The 22498-nt window shown below is 36.2% G+C and overlaps 1 protein-coding gene across 1 annotated transcript in view; it reads right to left on the bottom strand.

Moving 5' to 3' along the window:
* Positions 1-4013: 4013 nt before the first annotated feature.
* Positions 4014-22498, bottom strand: part of sema3e (sema domain, immunoglobulin domain (Ig), short basic domain, secreted, (semaphorin) 3E) — a 31878-nt gene continuing 13393 nt past the window's right edge. Inside the window, exons 5-17 of the mRNA XM_028037064.1 lie at positions 22094-22187; positions 21779-21895; positions 20867-21009; positions 20669-20783; positions 20513-20582; positions 20297-20441; positions 19751-19976; positions 19500-19591; positions 9158-9199; positions 8740-8906; positions 8375-8445; positions 7997-8130; positions 4014-6636 (exon numbers count right to left, since the gene is read on the bottom strand). Of these exons, the coding sequence (XP_027892865.1) occupies positions 6151-6636; positions 7997-8130; positions 8375-8445; positions 8740-8906; positions 9158-9199; positions 19500-19591; positions 19751-19976; positions 20297-20441; positions 20513-20582; positions 20669-20783; positions 20867-21009; positions 21779-21895; positions 22094-22187 (1902 nt within the window). The 3' untranslated portion in view covers positions 4014-6150. The remainder of the gene's footprint in view (positions 6637-7996; positions 8131-8374; positions 8446-8739; positions 8907-9157; positions 9200-19499; positions 19592-19750; positions 19977-20296; positions 20442-20512; positions 20583-20668; positions 20784-20866; positions 21010-21778; positions 21896-22093; positions 22188-22498) is intronic.

Below are 22498 nucleotides of genomic sequence, written 5' to 3'. Positions count from 1 at the left end.
CTGTCAGGGCTGAGAGAGTGCAAGGGTTAGTGTGATGTAACAACCAAAAGGGATAAAGGGAGGGATTAGAGCAATGGACAACCCCTCCAGACACACTAGTGATTACATCCAAGTTAATGATGCTTCATCTACCTTGTCACACTCATGCGTACAGATTAATGACCCACGTATCACTGTCACTGATCATAAAATACTTTAGTGTGTGCAAATAGACATTTGTTGTATTTTTTGTTCTATGACATGTTTTTAAAAAAAATATGTTCTAAAAATTAAAGCCTACAAACACGAAAGATGTTATACAGTCTTTATTATTTATTCCATTTTATGTATTTCAAGACACATTCTTTCCTTTGACAGATTTTGAGATCACATATTTTAGATAGGCAGAAATGTAATTCTAAATTTACAAGTCCCTAGAAAGGCTAAGCAAAGCCCCAAGGTGATAAAACACAATGCTCCTCATCAGACACCTTCCTGCAAGCATGTTCCTCTTTTCTCACAGCCCTGTTCCTCTCCTCTTTCTTCACTGCTTCATGCACTTCACACTTTTTCCTTCTCACTGGCTTGTTCTTGGTTTCCTGTTTTCCCTTGGCTCAGTGGAAGGAAAAAGCCAGATGATCTACACCTCTCATCTATTTCACTTCCACCCATGTCCTCTCTCTAAAGCCTTTTGTGCCTTGTGAGGCATAAGAGCTGTGGAAAACATCAGGGGATGAGGGGTAGGCATCTTTTATACATGCACAGGTTCTCCTAGGAATGGCAAAGAAGCAAATATACATACATTTCAGTGAATTATTGAGCATGAATGAGTAATTTTTTTTCACTCTCTCATAAAGGAGTAGTTGTTAAGAAAAAAGAAGAAACATTTATCATGAACAACAGCTGATTAAACAGACACATACATAGGGGGTCACTGTCACCTCCCCTGTTCCTGATTATCTAACATGGAGGGTGCCAAGGGAAAATATTGTACCTCCGAGACAGCTGTGTCAGCAAGATAGCTCACTGCACATGTTGACACACAGCTGCTTGTCTGCTGTGTTTCGATGTTCATGTTGTTTCAGAAAACCCAAACGTACTCAGTCTTGTATCAATACCATCTAAATTTACCATAATCTCTGTAGCACCTTGAAGAAAACCCTTTACCCCTTGAATATGGTCAACATTAGAAACCACAATTTGCCTTCTCCTTGTGTTTTCCCACACTTCTCTTAAGTTATGACATCCAGATCATGTGTACATAAAATCTCAGTGCCACTCTATGACTTGTTGATTTAGATAGCTGCTGTTGTAAAAAAAAACAAAAAAAACCAGATAGGATTTTACACAAGGTCCAGTCTCCCAGATTTCCCTGGATGTGTGTGTGTTTCCTGGATCCAGGCTTGGATGATGGCCGAGTTTTAACAAGATAGCTGTTCAGCTAGTTTTAGGTCACTCCAAGGATGGACGAGAGTGCTGTTCTTTCTGTCGTAGGAGTTGGATGTCTGGCTCGTCCCAACTTTGGATCACAATGGAAAAGATTGTTAATATGAGGGGGATCTTGAAATTAGTTATGTGCTCCTCCACAGTGGGTTAAGGAAAAGATGCTACCTCAGAACAGCCTCACATAAAATGTAAAAAAAACATAGGTAGCTTATTCAGTATGACATGGTCATTTTTACAAAAGCAAACTAAAAAAAATGGGTGTTGACATTCTTAATCTTAGGAAAAAATACTTCTAGTCAGAGTTGTGTGGATATCAGCTTTTATATCAGTTGCTGATATCAGCTTTTGAAGGACTTAGGGCACTGGAACTGCAGGGGACAAGCTTGGAAGAAACTGGAAGCACAACAAACAAGGATTAAATGATTTAACTTATGTAAGGATCAATCTTTTCAATAAATATAAGAAAAGCTGAACTTGAAACACTAGAAATCTAGAAAATACTGGTAAGGTTAATTATCCAGCAAAGAGTCCTACACTCCTTTAAGCCCCCAAAGTCTTGATGAGGTGATTACTGACAGGTGTGCAAGCTGCTTAGATTCAGAAATGCCCTCCAGGAAATCCTTTCTGAGAGTGAGTTATTCAAAATCACTCTCAGTTGAGAGTTGTGGGTTGAAGCCTCCGCTTGTTAGCCCTTGCTGTTTCACATGGTTAATTGAGCACAACAAAGTGCAATAAGCCTATTGATTAAGTTCTATTGAGGGGATTAAGGTGCAAAATAATCCAGGAAAAATAATCATAGGAGAATGAGTTAGTCAGATGATTATCTATACTTAATTTGTCTCACTATTCTTACTTTGTTGCAATGAAATATGCAGTAATGTTGCAGTCAAGTATGAACTGCTGAAAGCTTTTAGAGATCAGCTGCTTGTCTGCTTTTTGTTCTTTTCCCACCACCTCTAATTTCACCTTCCTTTTGTGTCATTTTCACTTATAATAAACCGTTCTGGTGCAAAAGCTATTGACATAAACAGATCTGAGAGGGGATTATTCCTGTGTAAAGGAATAATCTTTACACAGCCCCTGAAACATGATAAAGCCTAGTAATGAAATGACCTTTGATGTCTTAATCTCTGTGTAGGTTGGTTAAAAGGTTAATAGTGTTTCATCACATCATGCTTGCATCTTCACACAGTTTTCCATAAATTCCCTGTGACATGTAGTGGGTAACACATTCAAAGTAGCTTTTTATCAGTCATAAAAGCTGTCTATCAGGCATAGCTGTACAGGAAGAGAAGATCCTCTAAGAAGTCAAATGCAAACTCTAGCCTAACCAGAATAATCAGTCCATTTGTGTACATTAGAATCTGCATATTCAGTAACTACAAAGACCTTTGGCTCCAGACCTATGTATCAAGCTTGTAGTATTTAAATCTGATATAGAGAAAAGAGGGAGCTTTGAAGAGGAAGCTAGTTGAACTGGTTCAGAGCCTGTTGCTATGGTAGCCATGTGGAATAAATCAGCAGCATGAATTCCATTCACAGATGCCTTCAGCACCCTGCCGACTCAGGTGGACCAAGACAGAATATGAATGAGTTATAGGGTCCTAGAGAGCTCTCAGAGAGGGGGCAAGAAAAATTCCAACTAGTTATTGGCAGTCCATATGTTTTCTTTTGTTTCTTTAAACTCTATGTAAATTTCTTACAACACAGATTTAGTTAATTTACACTGATTCTATCTCCTCTTTTGCAATAGGACTGTAAAGTCTCTAAGTTGTCTGACAAATGTGATGAGACCATAAGAGGGCAAACACAGAGACAAGCTTGACATAATGTGTCCACTCAGAGTCAAGTCTGAATAAGCAGCTTATCCAACACTGAGACTTTTGAACCTTAACAAAACTAGAAATATCTACAAAAAAATAGAAACGTTCAAATTCAAACTCTGCAGACTGCTTGCACACATCGATTCTATCCGTGACATAGAATTATTGCTTTTTAACTGTTTATTAGATGTCTTTGATGACAAAATCATCTCTCTGGTTTCCAAATGCAGCCTTAGTAAACATTATTATTATTGTTTAGTTTATCACATGTATTATTGATACTCTTTGTTTTTTCTTCTCTTTGCATTTCTGCACAAATATATTGACTTCTTCACAAGCTGTGATTATGTTAGTAAATTACAAAACAGCCACACATCAACTGGCAATTTTTACATTCTGTTAAGAAAAAAAATTGGTCATTCTGTATTCTCTGTCAGATATTGCCTATCCATTTGAGATCTATTGAGCAGTTCATGTTTAATAGTTTTTTGTTTTTTTTTCTTCTTTTGGAAATCTGTCCATAGTTAGTTTAGCAACACATGTGCACTCATGTCTAATTTTTGGTATACTTGTGTTTTGTGATTTATTTTTTTCTATGTCCTTCATTCAGTTTATCCATTCTAAGAGAATGGCCCAAATAAGGACTGGATCTGCAAATTAGCCAGTAACTAAAATATCTATATAAAAATGGCAGTGGTAACTTTGTTTGTTCACTTACCAAAAAAACCTTAATTAATTTGTAGATACTATAATGGGAACACGGAAGAATGTAAAACATATTTTATTCTTTCTTTCTTTATATGTGTGCCTGAGCTTAGAATATCCTTTATTAATTCTTTCTTTAAACCAGGTAACAGCAAGGAAGAAAAGTAGTCCTGTTTTTAATTGCAGGCATTTTAAGGGTAAAATCTACACAATTTTCACAATATTGAGGTTTTGCCACTATAATAGTTAAGGAATATAATGCTGATATAAGCTTTTGACAGATATGTAACAGTTGTCTTACCACATTATGAATACCCCTTAGATGCAATCAAAACAGTCAATATAGAAATCAATAAATAATGCACAAACTGAGAAAAGGCATACATGACCCTACTGAGTACAGAAATGAGCACAACTAGTACAAGCCTTCAAACAAAACATCTGGTTGATTCTATCATTTTAGAATCAAATGAATATTCACATCGCTTCTGTTTTGTTAATGACATGTCTTAATGGCTGCTGAAACATTTATTTGTTTCTATTTTTTTTTTCAGAGGAAAATGAGATTAACTCTTTGTGATAACTATGCCTCTCATCTTCAAGATGAGACGACATCTTGCAGATGAGTCTCAGATGGTTTGTCAATCAAAACAGGACTTGATACAGGGGGAACAAAAAGTCACAAGAGAAGAAAAAATTACAATTTGATTACATAGATATAACCAGATCTACACAGAAATAACCTCAAAGCAAATACAAAACACAATATGCACAACTGACTCACTTGATTAAACCTTCAGCAGTACCAGAGGTAAGAGTGGATAAATAAAAAAACCCACTGGTAAGATAATTTTTGTATGTATTGAAATAGGTTTTACAAGTGCATAAATAGTATTTGTATTCTTGGGGGGCATAGTTATATTTGAAACATGCCTCAAAATACCCATGACAATGGCATTGCAACAGTTGGTACTAGATAAATACAAACACTGTGTAATATGACACGGAACAATTTTTCTTACTGCCTATTATTCAATCAGAGTAAACTTCTGACACTTTAGGTCACTTATGATTACTAAAGTTAGTTGTATTTGCTAAGTGCCAGATTGTAATTTTTGTTATTTATTCCTTTCTTTAAAGTTAAAAGTTTACACACACAAAGAATATTATTACTTTAAACAATCTGATAAAGTCTGGACTTTGTAAGTCCTGCTTACAAAAAGTTGTAAATTCTGACAAACTGTAGTAAAGAGCTTGCTGAAGAATACTCAAAACATTTGATAAAAGTCATACAGATGAAATGTTTTGTTACCAAATACTAAGAAGATTTAAGTGAACTTCTGAATTTAAAGAAAGCAATGTAAATTATCTTTAAAATCTTCTCATTATTATTATTATCAAATTATAACATTTAGCAAATAGAACTTACTTTGGTAATCCTAATTGAACTAAAACAGGAAACGTTTAAACTGATTTCATGTCAGACAACAAGTATACAATGGAAAAGGTTTGTGTGTCTTTCTTATGCTATGTATGTAAATATCTTGCTAAAATGTGTAGTCTAGTGAACATTATAACCACACATACTGCTTACGGTCTCACTCTATAAACTCATAGCCTTATGACCATACAAGCAGAACAACAATCTATCTTCCAGTTTTTGACATTATTACATCAAAATAGCTCAGTGTAAAAATAAAGAAAATAATTTACCATGCAACTAAAAATTATGTTTGACATTATAATTTGTTTTGTCATATTTTACAGAAAATATCATTACTGCCACTCAGTGAAGTGTTGAGAAAGGCTGAGATTTAAAGAAGCAGTCTTGCAGGGTCCTCATTAATCAGCCTACATGGTGTGTCTCACTGATTAGAGGAAACTTTACACAATTTTGCCCATCTTTTCCCACGAGTCTCTTTTCTGTGCTAATGGTGATGTCTGTGTGTGTTCCTCCAGGGTCTACAGTAAATAATAGGGTTACATCACAGAAAAAGACTAGATGTGACTTTTAAATGAAGCATAAAAGACCTCAGTGGTAAATGCAGCTACAATTGTAAGGCAATCTGCTACTCTATCTTTTGCAGCTCTTGTTGAACGTACAGCGTATTCTTCTTACATGGTGCAAACACAGAGTATGAACTTTACACAGTGTGTGCGGGTGTGTGTGTTTATGTGTTGCGAGTCTTTGTTGTCCTCAGGTGTCAAAAGTGTGCCTGGGAGCTCTGTGGGAGTTCTCCTCTCCCCTTCCTTTTCCTTTCTTCTCACCACCTAAAGAAACATACTTCATTTTGGTCTTTTTGCGTTTCTTATCAGAGCACCACACTCTCTCGCAGTATTCCTCCACTTTCTGAGCATCACCGTAACCAATTAGCTGCAGGAACTCCTTGTACCAGACCCTGGAGTTGGATGCTGGGACTGAGGGTGGTTGCAGAGATCGAGGGTTGACGCTGGGGGCAGGTGCAGGGACTAGGATAAAGTGGCATTGAGCTGAAACTCCGTCAGGCTTGTGCATTGCTGTCTGAAGAATCTCTCCTCGGAGCACATGCAGGTTGATCCGCAGTAGTGTGTGCACATATCCGTGTTCCACAGTCTGACACACATACATGCCAGCGTCAGAGCTCCTCACGTGTAAGAACAGAAGCCCGTGAGACATCACGATGACTCGTTCATCACCTATTACCTGTGCAAAGAAAAAAGAAAGTAATTATTCAACTGAGGGGGATTCAGAAATACATGGCACTACTACTGAATTAGCTTTTCACCCAAGAAGAGTTATAATTGAAAAATCTATTTTACATTCAGAGACAAGGAAGGGTGGCACTTAATCAGCTCACTCAATACAATGACTGATGCTTTTTGTGAACTCTTTCCGTTGCCCTATAGAGTACATATCACAAAAAGTAGGATCTTTAATCTAATTGTATGGATTTTTATATCAATGCTGATGTGTCGGAGTTGAGAAAAGTGGAGCAGAATAAAATAGTTTGAGGTGCTTAGCTTCTCATAAAAATATGTTACATAATGAATACATCAGTTTACTGATGCCTAAAGTCAACGTCGACAACTACAAGTATGTCCAAAATATCACTCTAAATTCAATTTATTTAAAAAATTGTTTCAAAAGGAAACATTTTTTTTCTTTCATTTTTCTTTGTGGAAGAAAAATGCATGGAAGAAAATTTTGAAGAAGCCACTGCATCCTTGAGATGACTGTAAAGTGAAGCCTTTACATATGTTTCATGGAGATTCACAAAATGGATTGTGGCAGAAGTCACTGTTTCTGCCACTCCCACTGCCTACAGTGTGTGTTTAAGCACAAACACACCCAGATATATCCAGGAAATAGATTACAAATGTTCTATTTCCTGTGTTAAGCCACTCTGGAACTGTAGACAACATCAGTATCTGCAAATACTACCAATACCTGGTTTGCTGACCGTAGTAGCCTGAGCTTGTCCAGTAAACCTACTGGACCTAAAGTTCAGAGATTTGCTATAAATTGTCAGGTTAATGATGAAAGACCCCAGACACAAACTGAAGGCCACTATTAAGAGCTTTCTTAATAGCTAAACAGAGTCTCTGATTAATCACCTCCATGCCATGTTGCACTAATGCAGCAATTTCTGGAACTAGTAACTGAGTGTATGTACTGTTAGTACATTGTCATACTTTTAATTATGTTGATGTTATTTCATTAAAATTCTCTTTTAAAATATATATTTTTTTAAAGCTGTATTTTTGGAATTTCTATTAACTGTAAGACAATATTTTCAAAATTAACAAAAATAAATATTTGAAATAAATAATCATACACCATATGTAAGGAATCTACATGATACACCATTCATTTTTACATTTTGTTATGTACAATTTAGATGTGAATTGTTTAAGTTTTAAATTGTAATTTATGAAAATGCACCTGTATGTATTACCTGAATTTCAGACACATAATACCACTGCACTGACAAAAAAACAAGTTGTGCAAAGTTTGTCAAGCAGCTAACATACCAAAATATTAATGGAAAAAAAACAATAGTTACCTCATGTTTTTCCCCTCCTTTCTCCAAGAACCAGAGGACCTTAGCTTGAAGTGATCGAGGGACACATTCCAGTAAAGTGGTGTTGCTCTCAATGCTGTACATTAGCCTCTCCTCAGCCCTCTGCCATTGTTCATCTACACTCACACACACAGATAATAAAAGACTGAGAGGTAGGACTGATGGCAATGGACTGCAGCGAACTTTCATGATGTGGCTAATGTAAAGCTGATTGTTTTCTTCTGCCATGGAATAAGCACACTGACCTTACGGTAACCTCCAACTAAAATGGCACACGAAGACATTCTTTTTTGCCGTGAGTCTTTCTTGATGCCCCATACACATGTATAAACACATTTCACAGCAATTTTATACACTAACCATCAATTTGCAGTCCATTGCACAGCTGTACGGCGTTGCCATGGCGAATATCCTGTCGCCTGAATCGTCTGCTGCAAAAAGAAACCCAAAGATGGAATCATTTTTAACATGTGATGAAAGCGGGATAGATGAAAGAAACTGAAATATAGAAATTAAAAGTGAGAGGGAAGGAGGGAAAGATGAAAGCAAGGGATGGTGGATCAAGTGCATACTGATAGGTCTTACATAATACCTGACTGTCATGTCTGTCAGTGATAATGATTTGGTAAACCAAGATCATAATTTTTTGTCTTTTAAGCAAGAAGATTTACTATGATGGTGTGAATATTTAATTTCATCTGTTGTGTTAGTGTGTGAACTGTTACCTCTTGGTGAAAACTCCAGCTGGGTAGTATCTGGAGCAGGTGAGACCATCCCAGGCACAGTATGGGTCTCTAGCCAGACAACAGTCAGCACACGCTGAACCGTAGAGGTCACATTGATGTAGTCTGATTTGTGCAACACCGACTTCTGACCCAACATACAGCTGTTGCTGTGGAACCAAAGATGTAGATCATCAGCTAATTAATTCATCTGGAATCAGATCTTTGCATTTTTATTTTGTCTTGTTTTCATCCAACTGAGTCACTTAACCAAAAATAGAGGTAGAGGAACAAAAATAGGCCGGAGGTAATTTATATAGTCTCGCTGCTGTCTTGTGCATATTGTACCGCTGTTGTCATCTTGTGGCAGAACTATGCAACTGCGTGTAGATGCACGATAAATATTTATAGGATATCTTACCCTTTTGGGTGATATTATGATCTCTTTGATTGGAGCTGGGACCTGGAAAGAAAATGCAATTTAATAGGAAAATCATGATATAATATAAATAAACAGTGGAGACATTTCTAAAATGTTTCTAGGTTTTCTTCCATAATTGTCACCCAGATTTATGAATCGTAAAACTAGCAGAAACTTCTAATTGTCAAGTATTTGTTATATGTAAAATGTCATGCAAAATCAACAACAATGCTGGGCCCTGAGTCTGCTAGGGCTCCAATGAATTATTTTGATCTTTTCCAATGAACACATGTTTAACAAACATTGTACTTTACATAAATTTCATAGGTTTATATCAAGTGAGGCATTTTCAGATTGCTGAATTTTTACAAACTTAAGTAAATTGAAAATGTACAACTTCAGTATTTGAAAATTAAAAAGTCATTGTGTTTTTTCAGGAACAGCATGAAGTGATTCTGTTAAGGGAACATTTTCATTTGATAATGCATCGATTCCTACCAGTTGATTTGGAGTATTACCTACAGTATGTAGCCCTGTGGTAAACTGGGTTTGCTGTAATGACGTATGTTGAGGTTAATAGAAATCTTACATAGTTCAAGACAAGACCCAAACATATTAAAAGTGAACGTTTATTTACTAATGCATAACATTGGTGATAACTATGGATTTCATATTCTTGTCTCTGGAAGAAATACAGCAGTATTTTCCTTTACTTTAATATTTCAATAATTTAAAGGGTAAAGGTAGCTATTAAGTAATTTGCTTACTCAGTAATTAAAACTGTATTATTTTTAAATCAACTAAGAGCATTATTTTATGTAAATATTGCAATTGAAAGAAGTATTAGTGTGAGATAAGATGCACTGTGTATTTTATTTGGCTTTGCCATTTGATTGGTCACTGGGCTATGGGTAAACGCAGTCCCTAGAGTCGACGAGTGGATGGTAGGCGGCTTGGGGTGCAGCAGGCGTTTTCGAACAGCGAGAGTTTTTGAAACAACTTTACAAAGGGTTTTGTTATTTTGGCGGTTGGCATAAACTGGAGTGTGACTGGATTGGGATGACCACAAAGGTAGATGGGGGTGGTGATGAAGATGATATGGATTTTGACGAATGGACTACGGTAGGTAGAGGAAGGGGTAGAGGGAAGGAAAAAGTTTCGAAAGATGATAGAGAGATTGGTAACCTAAATAGTAAGAGAAGTTTAGAGGAATATAGTTCAGATGAAGAAAACAGAGTGGTTAGGAGGAAAATGGTAAATGAGGAGTTTAAGGTAATACTTAAATTCAGGAAGGAAGATATGAACATAAACCTCAGTCCGATAGCAGTGTCTAGAGAAATAAAAAAGAAAATAGGGGAGGTTGAGTTTGTAAAAATCTTGCGAGATGGTAATATGTTGATAAAATGTAAGTCTGAAGAACAAAAGAATAAAAGCATGCAGATTGATAACATTTGTAAAAAGGTTGTGAGTGAAAAGAAAATTGTTGGAGAAAACAGAGTATCACGTGGTGTAATCACAGGTATTCCGCTTGAGGAAGATTTAGAAAAACTTAAAAGAAATATACATGGTGGTGAAGTGCGGAGATTGAAAAGATTGTTAAAATCTGTGGATGGGGAGAAAATAGAAAGTTTTTCGATACTTCTGGAATTTCAAGGTGATGTTCTTCCTGATAAAGTGAAAATTGGGTTCTTGAGTTTTCCTGTTAGACCTTATATTCCTCCTCCCTTGCGCTGTTACAAATGTCAAAGGTATGGTCACATTGCATCAGTGTGTAAAGGGAAGCAAAGATGTGCTAAATGTGGTGGAGATCATCGATATGATGAATGTGGAGCAGATGTACAGTTGAAATGTTGTAACTGTGGTGGTCAGCATAATGTAGCATATGGAAGGTGTGAAGCAAGGAAAAAGGCAGCAGAAATTCAACAGCTGAAAGTAGTTAAAAACATTTCTTATGCAGAGGCAGCAAAAAGTGTTCAAGAAAAAAGAATAGTTCAGAAAAATCAGCAAGTGTCTTCTAGTCCAAATCGTGGACCAAGTCAAAAAACAATGTCAGGAATGGAAATTACAATGGATAAATTAATTTTATTCATGGCTTATGTTATTAATTGTACTGATCAAGTGAAACAGAAAACTGAAAAAATCAAGATTATAGTGAAAGGTGCAGAAACATTTCTAGCTGTGAAGGATTTATCTTGGGAGTTGATAAATAAAAGGCTTGAAATAGATGGGAAGCAAGGTGGAGGAAGAATTTAATGCTTATTTTACAATGGAATGCAAGAAGTTTGTTAGCAAATGGACAAGAATTTAAAGGATATTTAAACTATTTGAAAAAAAAAACAGATATTATTTGTATTCAAGAAACATGGCTTAAACCAGAGTTAGATTTTGTCATAAGAGGGTATAATAGTATTAGAAGAGATAGGGAACAAGAAAGTGGAGGAGGATGTGTAATATTTATAAAACAAGGAATACAGTATAGATTTTTAGGAAAAGGAGCTTCACTAGAATGGTTATCTGTGGAAATTTGGATTAATAAAGAAAGTATTAATATATTAAATTTTTATAATCCGTGTAAAAAATTGGATTTAGATGAAATGGAGGAAATGTTTAAAAATATAGGAAGAAAGTTCATTTGTTGTGGAGATTTCAATGCTTATAGTACTTTGTGGGGTAATAGGAATGATGCAAATGGAGAAGTGGTGGAAGAAATAATGGATAGAAAACATTTGGTTTGTCTTAATAATGGAGAAGGGACGAGAATTAATATAAGAAATGGATCAGAATCAGCGTTAGATTTAACTTTAGTTTCAAAGAATTTGGCTGGGATTAGTAAGTGGAAAATATTAAGAGAATCAACTATAGGTAGTGATCACTACCCTATACTTATTGAAATTGGTAAAGAAATAGGAAAAAGTGTTAATGAGAACTTAGAAAGATGGATATTTGGAAATGTTGATTGGGAAAAATACAAAATAATAAATGATGAAGAGATGCAAAAAGTTAATATAGATTTGGATGTTGATATGGTAAATTCTTCTATTTGTGAGGCCATTTTAGGGGCTGCTCGAGAAACAATCCAAAGGAAAAAAGGAATATATAAGAAGAAAATTGTTCCATGGTGGACGAAGGAATGTGATGGTGCAATTAAATATCGAAATAAAGCTTTTAGATTGTTAAAGAGAAATCAGAATTTTCAGAATTTTATTGAATATAAAAGGTCACAAGCTCTGGTTAAACGAACGGTGAAAAATGCAAAAAAGGTTTATTGGAGTAATTTTTGTGATTCTGTAGGTAGGGAAACAAAGATTTCAAAAGTCTGGGGAATGATAAAGAGAATGAATGGAATTAGAAGGGAATATGGATATCCAGTTCTGAAAGATGGAAATGATATTGCTGTGACTGAGGAGGAGAAAGCAAATATGTTAGTTAAAAAATTTGTTAAAGTTCATAGTTGTAATAATTTAAGCGCAGAAGAAAACCGCAGAAGAAATTGTACAATTAATGAAAATGTAAATTTATTAGAAGAAAATGTAAGAAATAATGATTTATTGAATAGTCCCTTTTCTTTATTTGAATTAAACAATGCCTTAGGAAAATCAAAAAATTCATCTCCAGGAAAAGATAATATTTCTTATATTATGGTTAATAAGCTTAGCAATTCATCTAAGAAGGTTTTATTGGAATTCTATAATAAGATATGGGAAGTGGGTATTTTACCTCTGGCATGGAAAGAAGCAATCATAGTTCCAATCTTAAAACCAGGTAAAGATCAGTCAAATCCAGCAAGTTACAGACCCATTGCTTTAACTTCTCATATTTGTAAAATAATGGAGAGAATGGTAAATGAAAGATTGAGCTACTTTGTTGAAAAGAGGGGATATTTATCAAAATGTCAAAGTGGATTTAGAAAAGGGAGAAGCACTATGGATCCTTTATTATGTTTAGAACATGAAATCAGAAAAGGGCAAGTTAACAAGGAGAGTGTAGTGGCTGTTTTCTTTGATATAGAGAAAGCTTATGATATGATGTGGAAAGATGGATTTTTAATTAAATTGAAAAAAATGGGAATTAATGGATCAATGTTTTATTGGATAAAAGATTTTTTACAAGATAGATCAATACAAGTAAGAATAGGACAACAATTGTCAGAAAAGGTTTTTGTTGAGAATGGTACACCTCAGGGAAGTATAGTGAGTCCTTTGTTTTTTTCTATTATGATTAATGATATGTTTGACAATTTGGAAAGTGGAATGGGGTGTTCTTTATTTGCTGATGATGGAGCAATATGGAAGAGGGGAAAAAATTTAAAGTTTATTGTTAAAAAGATACAAGAAGCAATTAGAATTATAGAAGACTGGTCATTTAAATGGGGATTTAAAATTTCTATAGACAAAACAAAGACTTTATTTTTTACAAGGAAGAAAGCATCTAAAAATTTAAAACTGCAACTATATAATCATGAATTAGAAAGGGTAAGGGAATTTAAGTTTTTGGGTTTATGGTTGGATGAAAAACTTACTTGGAAAAATCATATTCAAAAAGTAGAGAATAAATGTAAGAGAGTTTTAAATGTAATGAGGTGTTTGGTGGGAAGTGAATGGGGTGCTGAGAGGAAGGCATTGAAATCAATATATACTGGGTTAATAAGGTCTGTATTTGATTATGGAAGTATTGTATTTGGGTCAGCATCAGAAACACTATTAAAAAAATTAGATAGTATTCAGTATCAAGCCTTGAGGTTATGTACAGGAGCAGTTAGAACAACTCCAACGTCAGCTTTGCTAATAGAAATGGGAGAGATGCCACTTAATCTCAGAAGATTACAGTTAAAGTCCAATTATTGGTGTAATTTAAAGGGCCATGATGGAAATCATCCATGTCAAGACATTTTAAAATCTAGTTGGGAAAAAGAAAAGAAGAAATTACATTCTTTTGGATGGGAGATAGAAAATGTTATAAAAGATTTTGGTTTATCTGATATAAACATTAGTCAAACAGTTCCTCTTTCACCAGTTTATCCGTCTCTATTTCATAATAAAGTTGTTGATTTAACTTTGTTGGAGAAAAGGAAAGGAGAAAACATTTCAGATCCATATTTGGTTCAATCATATTTAGACAGTAAGTACTATGGATATGTCCAAGTTTTTACAGATGCGTCTAAAAACTCAAATAGCAGTAATGGGGTATCTTTCATTGTTCCAGAATTCAAAGTTAAAAACTGTAAAAGAATTACTGATGGAGTATCAGTTTATACTGGAGAGATGATGGGAATTATTTTAGCTTTAGGATGGATTGAGGAAGTCCGTCCATTAAGAAGCATAGTATGCTCTGATTCAAGTTCTTCTTTATATTCATTAAAAAATAATCATGCTATTAGTAGACCGGATCTTTTATTAGAAATTCAGTTGATAACATATAGAATTCAAGCAATGGGGTTATTAGTTATATTTACATGGATACCATCACATATAGGAATAAGAGGGAATGAGTTGGCTGATAAATATGCGAAACTAGCTTCAAAATATAGTGATATTGATATATTAGTTCCATTTAGTAGAGAAGAAATCAAATCTATTATTAAACAAAAGGTTAAGGAAAGATGGCAGAGACAGTGGGAGGAAGATAGAACTGGTAGATGGATGTACAGTATTCAAAGAAAAGTTGGTGCAATGAGGAGAACGGGACGAAATAGAAAAGAGGAAACAGTTATATCTAGGTTGCGTTTTGGACATACAAGGTTAAACAGTAATTTATTTAAAATAGGAAAACATCGAACTGGAAGTTGTGATTTTTGTGGTCAAGAAGAGACAATAAAACATGTTTTGTTATTCTGTACCAAATATTCTGTTGAGAGAAGGAAATTAGTTTGCCGGTTACAAGAAAATAAATTACAGTTAAATTTACAAGATATATTGGGAAAAATTTCTAATTCTAAAGATATAAGTTATTTAATTAATTATCTTAAGAAAACAAAATTGATAGAAAAGATTTAAGTGTTGTTATTTTATTATTATTATTATTTTTATTTTATTTTATTTATTTATTTTATTTATTTTATTGTTTTGTTTTGTTTTGAGGGGGGTGTATATAGTTAGCGTCCCGATCCACACTCCATTCCAGTAGATGGCGGTAATGCACATCTAAAAGTTGTTTGCCAACCGCCATAAAAAAGGAAAAGAAGAAGAAGAAGAAGAAGATTGGTCACTGAGAAAAGTCCGTCCGGTGCGTGACTCGTGATTGGTTGAGAGAAGAGGAGGCGGGAGGAGGAAGGACAGGAGAACCGTGGTGGTAGAGAACGGGGTGAGACGAGCGGACAAGAAGTGAAGAAAACACACTCAAGGGAGAGAAAAACTGGACAAAAGTATGGAAGAGGACGAAATTCGGGAGACGTTAGAAGGGCTTGGTCGCCGCGAGAGGGACAGGACCAGAGGAGGTGGACGCAAGTAGTCCTGACGAGTTTTGAGCTAAGCTAAGTGAGCTAAGCTAAGTGAGCGTAGCTAAGTGAGCTTAGCTACGTGAGCTAGCCGCTTCAGCACCACGCGTTCAGCTGCGTTCAACGGAAGTCGAGGAGAGGACGAGTGAATTGCAACGCTCTCAATGTTTTGCAAGTGAATTGCAAGGTTCTCAATGTTTTGCAAGTGAATTGCAACGTTCTCAATGTTTTGCAAGTGAATTTCGACTCCTTGTTTTTCTAACAGGCCTGCAACGTTTTCACACTGTCCTAGAGGTCGTGAGTAACAAACTGACTGGGTTATATTTTGTTTAGAACTGTATATTGATATAATTGGACATTTCTTGTTCTGTCCTGGTGCTGTGGAAAAACAAAAAAGGTGGCCGTTAATATTTTATTTATCCTGCCTTATGTAAAGAGGTTTGTGTTTGTTTAGAACCTATTGAAGGGTCTTTCAACTACAAAGCTACGGTGGTGACTAAATAATAGGTTTTCTGTCATTTTAGGTTAATAAAGTTAGGCTGAATCATTTTGCCTAAAATTTCGACATTCCTCTGGGTCGTATTTGTCATAAGGTAGGTCATTGGTGCCGCACACCGATTGGGTACCGGACTGATGTTGAACCCAAGCACCCTCCATTTTAGTTTTCTCGAATAGAATGGAAAAGGGTGCTACACCCTACATATCAATGTACTGTAGTAAGAGTAAAATAAATATTTTGTGAATAGTGGACCAAAACTGGCTACAACCCACGTGTTCATATCTTTCTAATTTTGGCCCTTGTAATTTTACAAAGACAAACTAAAGCATGTTTTGTTGAGGTACTTTGCTATGCGGCAGTACAAAGTAGTGGGCAATGGTAAAGTGGAAGAAAAACAATATTACATGGTTTTCTACATGCTTTACAAGCACAAATCTAAAAAGTGGGTATGCATTTCCATCTCTGGGTGAATGTTTTATAGAGCTTATGCTGTAATGTCTCAATCAACTTTGTACATTTTGACCATTCTTCTGTGCAACATGTCTTGCTCAGACTGAAGTTTTAATCCGTGAACCATAATTTCCAAGTATTGTCAGAGATTCAAATAGGATAGATCTAAGTCATTCTAGTATGTGAGTGATTTAATCTAAATCACTGTATTATATATCAGGCCATGTGTTTCATCCTGCTACAGGCATCCCACCCCTGGGGATTGTGAGCATTTTAACACCCACACGTTTCCACATGACTGGATTCAGCACCCAGACATTTTTCTACTGTTTTAAACAAAAGCTTTCCTGCCGACGCTTTGTCTCTGTCCGTGTCTCTGGATCTGCTGTATCAGCGGTGAGAGTGTTTGCCTCTTTGCCTCCTCAACTCCCCCTCCCACTCCTGTGCCTTGAAACTCAACACCAGCTTTGAGTTAAACATGTGTTATGCTAAAAAGTGCATGCCTGTCGATATTTGCTCACGAGGAAGTGCACCATTCTGTAAACTGGTATTGTTTCCAGTGAGGTATCCTAACATAATGTGCTTCACCTGCATTCGGCATGCAAACTTGGTGGAATGAGCGGTACAGATTAAACTGAAATGAATAATGTGAAATTTATATGTGTTCTTGTGGAGTTCCAAGTGTATTGCACACTCGGGGTCAGAGGGGAGGAGGTGCAGGTAGTTGTTTTTTGCGAATGAATAAGACGGAAGTATGGCTTTGTTTCAAACGTACAGAAGAAGCCGGTGAGGTCGTGATCCAGTTGGAGCGGGGGAGTCATCGCAGTATGGGCTCGTTAATGTTATTCAAGCTCCTCCAAACTACTGCTGGATCATTAGCTGAGAAGCTGCTTTTTATCTTATCACTTTAGGTTCCTAGCTCTTAGCTGCCCTGATCTTCCTGGTCAGGTTATTGCTTGCCTGGCCCTCACTGCTATAAGCCTTCCTGTAAAAATCGTTGGTCTAATACAGCCCTCTAAACGTCAGAGTAAAGCATGCTTTGTTGTTATATGTGCAAAAGATTTTAGACTGCATCAACATGTTATCACAAAACTGATGTATGATGACAGTTTCAGCTAGCTTGTCCAGATAAGCTGTTGCAACTACAAAAACACTCCAGGTTGTGCAGTCAATGTAGGTCTGTTACATCAGTTTCATTCAGTTCAATCTACTTTCTAACAGTTCTAACCCCAGGATTAGAGGTTTTCACTTAGTGCTTATAAATTAGGATGAGATGAAGCAGAGAGAGACCGGGGGATCCTAAAACTACATGTGGGACCACATATTTCTTTATGTGCTCTTTAGCAGTGGTCCAGTGTGTTTTCATCCTTTGTGGGACAATCGATATGCTGTCTGCATTTTGAAAGTTTATTAGTTAGGTTTGTGCAGTTCTAAAGCCACAAGGACAATGAAGCAGAGGACAGTAAATCCACAGAAGTCTGAAAAACAGCGACTTGTTGGTTTTATTTGCCAGCAAGTAAACATTCGCCAGGTGTAGAGGCAGGAGTGGAGGACAGAGTCCCTGCTGACATAGTTTGTCAAGTGTGAAGTACAAATGCAGAAAACCACACAAAGTACAAGCGGGAATAGCATGAAGGAGACCACCCATGCTGCCATTTTGTCTTGTGTTGCAATTTTTATGCAATAACATAGAACAAAGATGCATTAAGAGTACCAGATATGTCTGGTCTAACTGATAGTGAATAGCCAGCTGATTGTTGTTCTTCTACAGAAGATGGATGAGACAGTGCAAAAGCTTGAAATATTATTTTAAAATCTTACTCTGCTTCAAACTTGATGTGGCTGTGTTTCCAACTTCCTCTCTTGCCATCTGTCCTAATAAACAAGATGCTTAATTTTTGTGACCTGCTTATCTATGTGTATGAATAAGTGCTATTGGGTGAATTTGTGTCTAATGTATGTCTATAGCTCTTTAAGTGATCAGTAGGATTAGAAACTTTTTATATAGGTCCTGATTGTTTAAACACACCCACTTATCCTTGACTTGTGATGTGTTTTTTACTGTTCATGTCGCTAATTGTTTACTAATGTTCTCTAACAAACCTTGGAGGTTATTACAGGACTGCTGTACTTATTGGAAAGGTTAGAACCTGTCCGTACTTCACAATGACAGTTGAATGTGTCCTCATACTGGAGGTGGTAAGAACAACAGCAAAGTTCTTTTTGGCCAGAAAATCTCATACTTATCTCAAGCTTAGAACTCCTGGTAAGCTCTCATAAGTCCCTTAGCATTTGTTAGTGACCTATTTCAAGTTTCTGACCAAAAAAGTTATAATATAAGACAGAAAATCTGTGAAAAATATTGAGCTCCAATCAGAGCCAAGAGGAAGATTTAAGAACTGTCAAACACACTCACACACACCCCCTTGCTTTATGCCACAACACAGCATGATTAACTAGAATAGTAATTGTCCTGAATTTAAATTTTACTTGTGAAGTGTGTGCTGTGTGTGCATTTACACACCACACATTTACCTATTATGATTTTTTTTCCTCCATCATGCATGCAATGACATAATTTCTTCTTTTTTTTTGCTAAGGGGAACCTCCCATGTAAAACTTCCTTGTTAGAGAGGCCAACGATCAAACTACTAAGTTTCCTTTCAATGTACAGCCTGTTCTATCTTGCAGACTTCACATGCCTCAGGAGTGTATTTGATAGCTGAACTTGTCTAGAAATAGTAGCTAATTTGTATATACTTTTCATCACTGCATAGCTATATTCTTATTCTAGTTCTTGTGGCAAGCAAAATAGAAAATCTCCTTTTGCATTATTCAGGACAATGTGCCCCTGAAGTAAGACTTATGCCTCCTATTTCAATAAGTCAGGCAAATACCACAGCAACGACCAGTTTATATAAATTTAGTTTGAAAAGGTTTTTATATGAAATATGAACTACCTTGAAAATTTGCAGCTCCTCCAGCAGCACCTCCTCTACTGTGTCTGTGTCTTTGTTGTAGATGGTGATAACTTTCAAAACCACAGAGTCATCTAACAACAGAAAACAGTTAATCTTAAATTGTATTCTTGCTTCTTTCCATGTTTTATAGACAATGTAATGTAAATGCTGTAGTTACATTGTGCTGGCAGTTTGTTCAAATCAAAAAAATCTTTTGTATTTAAATATGTATCTAATCCAGTGTGCTTTACCAGTGCCAATGTAGAGAACATGGTAGTGTCCATCCTGTGCTTGGACTTTGTCTACTGCAATCTGGGTCAGCTTTCTTCTGCCTGGCTCTGACTGCAGGAGAATAGGTCTGTGGTGATGTGGAAGGACGGGACGATACATCACAGGATGAGAGCGCACAAACCGCAAAACCTCATCGGGAAACTCCTTTGAATTGGAGAAACCTCCACCATTCACTTTACTGGCACACTGTTAGTGAGATGGTTTGACAGAAATAAAGAGAGTAGGGGAGATTTAACAGCAGACAAAGGAAGACTAATTACTGTGTCAGCACTTGGCAGTGCATGAAGAAAAAAGAAATTTATTAGTCAGATTCAGACTATCCTTGTGTGAACTGCTGACGTAGCTACAACAGTTGGACATTTAGAAATCCTGGGTAACATTCTTTCAACATTGTTCCCTTGACAAGACATTTATTGTGAACACAAACTGGGTGAAATGGAGAGCGTTGAGAGTGAATCTGGTAATTACATCCATTAAATATCTAGTATAAAAGATTCAAGGCTCACAGATCCAGGTCGAGGATACGGGACTCTGCCTTCATATGGTGTCCAGTGATGCTCAAGTTTCTCTCGGTATGCAAATGGTCCATTGAAGGCTGCTCTTATGTCTTCCATATGATACATACACACAGCATAGCCCTTAAACACGGCACTGTAGAAGAAGGTTTTATGAGTTATTTGATGCAGAATGTATGTGCAATTCTGAAGGCATCCACTACTCACCTTGTTGTGCTAAAGAGGCCAAATATTTCTGGGTTTTTTTCATCTTTCTTTGTGAGCACAAACACATCCTCTAAAAGAAAACAGACAAAAGTGAGTTTGATGTTTTCCTTATCTTCCATTTCTGATGGAAGGTAAGGCATATTGCTGTATTCTTACCAAGATTATCAAAGTGTGTATCAATGCCATTTGGTCCAGGCACAGAACAGATGAGGCGAGTTTTCAGGAAAGAGCTCCATCTATTTACCAGCATTCGCTGTCCTCCTTGGTCATTCTGAGAGATTCACATTGTAATTTTACGTGTCAGAGTTGACTGAATTATGCTCAAATACGTTTCTATGTCATAGGCATTCTCACCGCGCACACACGCCCAATGTGGGTAAGGATTCCCCTGTTCACTCCTTCTCCATCAGTCTCCCGCTCAGTGAAGAAGAAATAAACTTTATTATCATCTCTGTCATCGTTGTCAGGGATAACTGCTGACCCCACAAACTTGGGCTCTGGAGAAAGAATGTTTTATTGAAAAAGCAGAATGAAAAAAGTTCTCAGTGATGCAGTGAGAACTTTTGAGTTCTCACTGCATAAAAAAACATAGGAGAAAACACCCCTATGTTTTCTTGTTTTTCTTTTACACACTTTTTGCACAAGTATAAATACCTGTTGAACTTTTCCACATTTTGCTACATCACAACCACAAATTCCAATGTATTTTATTAGACGTTTGTGACAGACCAACAAAAAGCAGTGTGAATAGAGAAAAGTTTCAAATTTATAATTCTGATGTGCATTTGTATTCATCCCATGTTACCTTGACATTCCAAATTAAAATCTAGTTAAATTATTCATTTCATCATACAGGCAAAATGTATGATGAGCAAAACTAAATTTGCTCAGTCCTCACCATAAAATATGGCAATGGCAGCGTCATGCTGCCGGGATGCTTTTCTTCAACAGACACAGTAAAACTTGTTGGAGTTAATTGTAATGTGAATTTTGATAAATACTCATCAATTCTTGAAAAAAAATAGTTAAAAACTGATAAAAACTTAAGACTGGTACAGAGGTTCAACTTCCAAAGAACAACAATGTGCTTAGGTGATGCAGACAAACTACAACTACAGTTGAAGCAAAATGTAATTTTAAAAATTTACTCTGGAGGAGTGGAAACATACGAACACTACACTTTTCAGATTATTTGTTTTTTAAAAAAGAAGAAACGATGAGCTATTTTCCATTCCCTTCACTGATATGAACTACTGTGAAACCAACCGTTGAGCTGCTGCCTGTCGTTTCTTTCGGTGCGTGTGTAAGTGTGATGGTTAAGTCGACACAAAGCACCATCATTCTCCCAGTAGTCAGTATACAGGCCAATGTAGAGTTCTCCTCCTAATTAATGTAGAAAAGAGAGAAAGAATGTAAACATTTTCTAAAAAGAGGAAGTACTGATAAGATGTTAACCACAAGGTGGCAGTATTTACTGTAAAGAAGGCAAATAGTTCTTACTAGAAAGTGGACTGAAATTAAAAAGCTGTACTTTTAGCTCAGTTGATGGTGAAATTAGAAGTGAAATAATTAAATTCTTACTGTGAAGTGTTGACATGCAAGAACTGTTGGGGTCAAATGGACAGCGTCCCTTCCCACTCGTAACACTCTCCTCTTCCACAGCAAACATAGTTTCCTGAGGGCAAAACACAAAAAATATGAATTTAATCATTTCCATGAAAATTTTCACAAACATAAATGTCACAGCCCCGCTCTAAGCAGTAGAGCCTCCAGCATAAGTGAGACCAATCCCTGAAGAGGATGTGGGGAATAAAAGAATGGGAAGAATTAAAGGAGGGATCATAAAGTGATGGATGGAGAAGGAGAAGAGGCAGATGAGGAATAAAGTGATGGATGACCGAATGGACAACTTTCACATAGAAGTGCATATCCAGCTTCACTCTGCCTTTTCATTGATGTGGAATTCACACTCATCTGCTCTGCAGG

This window comes from Xiphophorus couchianus, chromosome 2, assembly GCF_001444195.1.
Source record: "Xiphophorus couchianus chromosome 2, X_couchianus-1.0, whole genome shotgun sequence".
NCBI classification, from domain to species: domain Eukaryota; kingdom Metazoa; phylum Chordata; class Actinopteri; order Cyprinodontiformes; family Poeciliidae; genus Xiphophorus; species Xiphophorus couchianus.
Note: the sequence above shows the minus strand (reverse complement) of the source record. Positions and strands in the feature narration are given on the sequence as shown.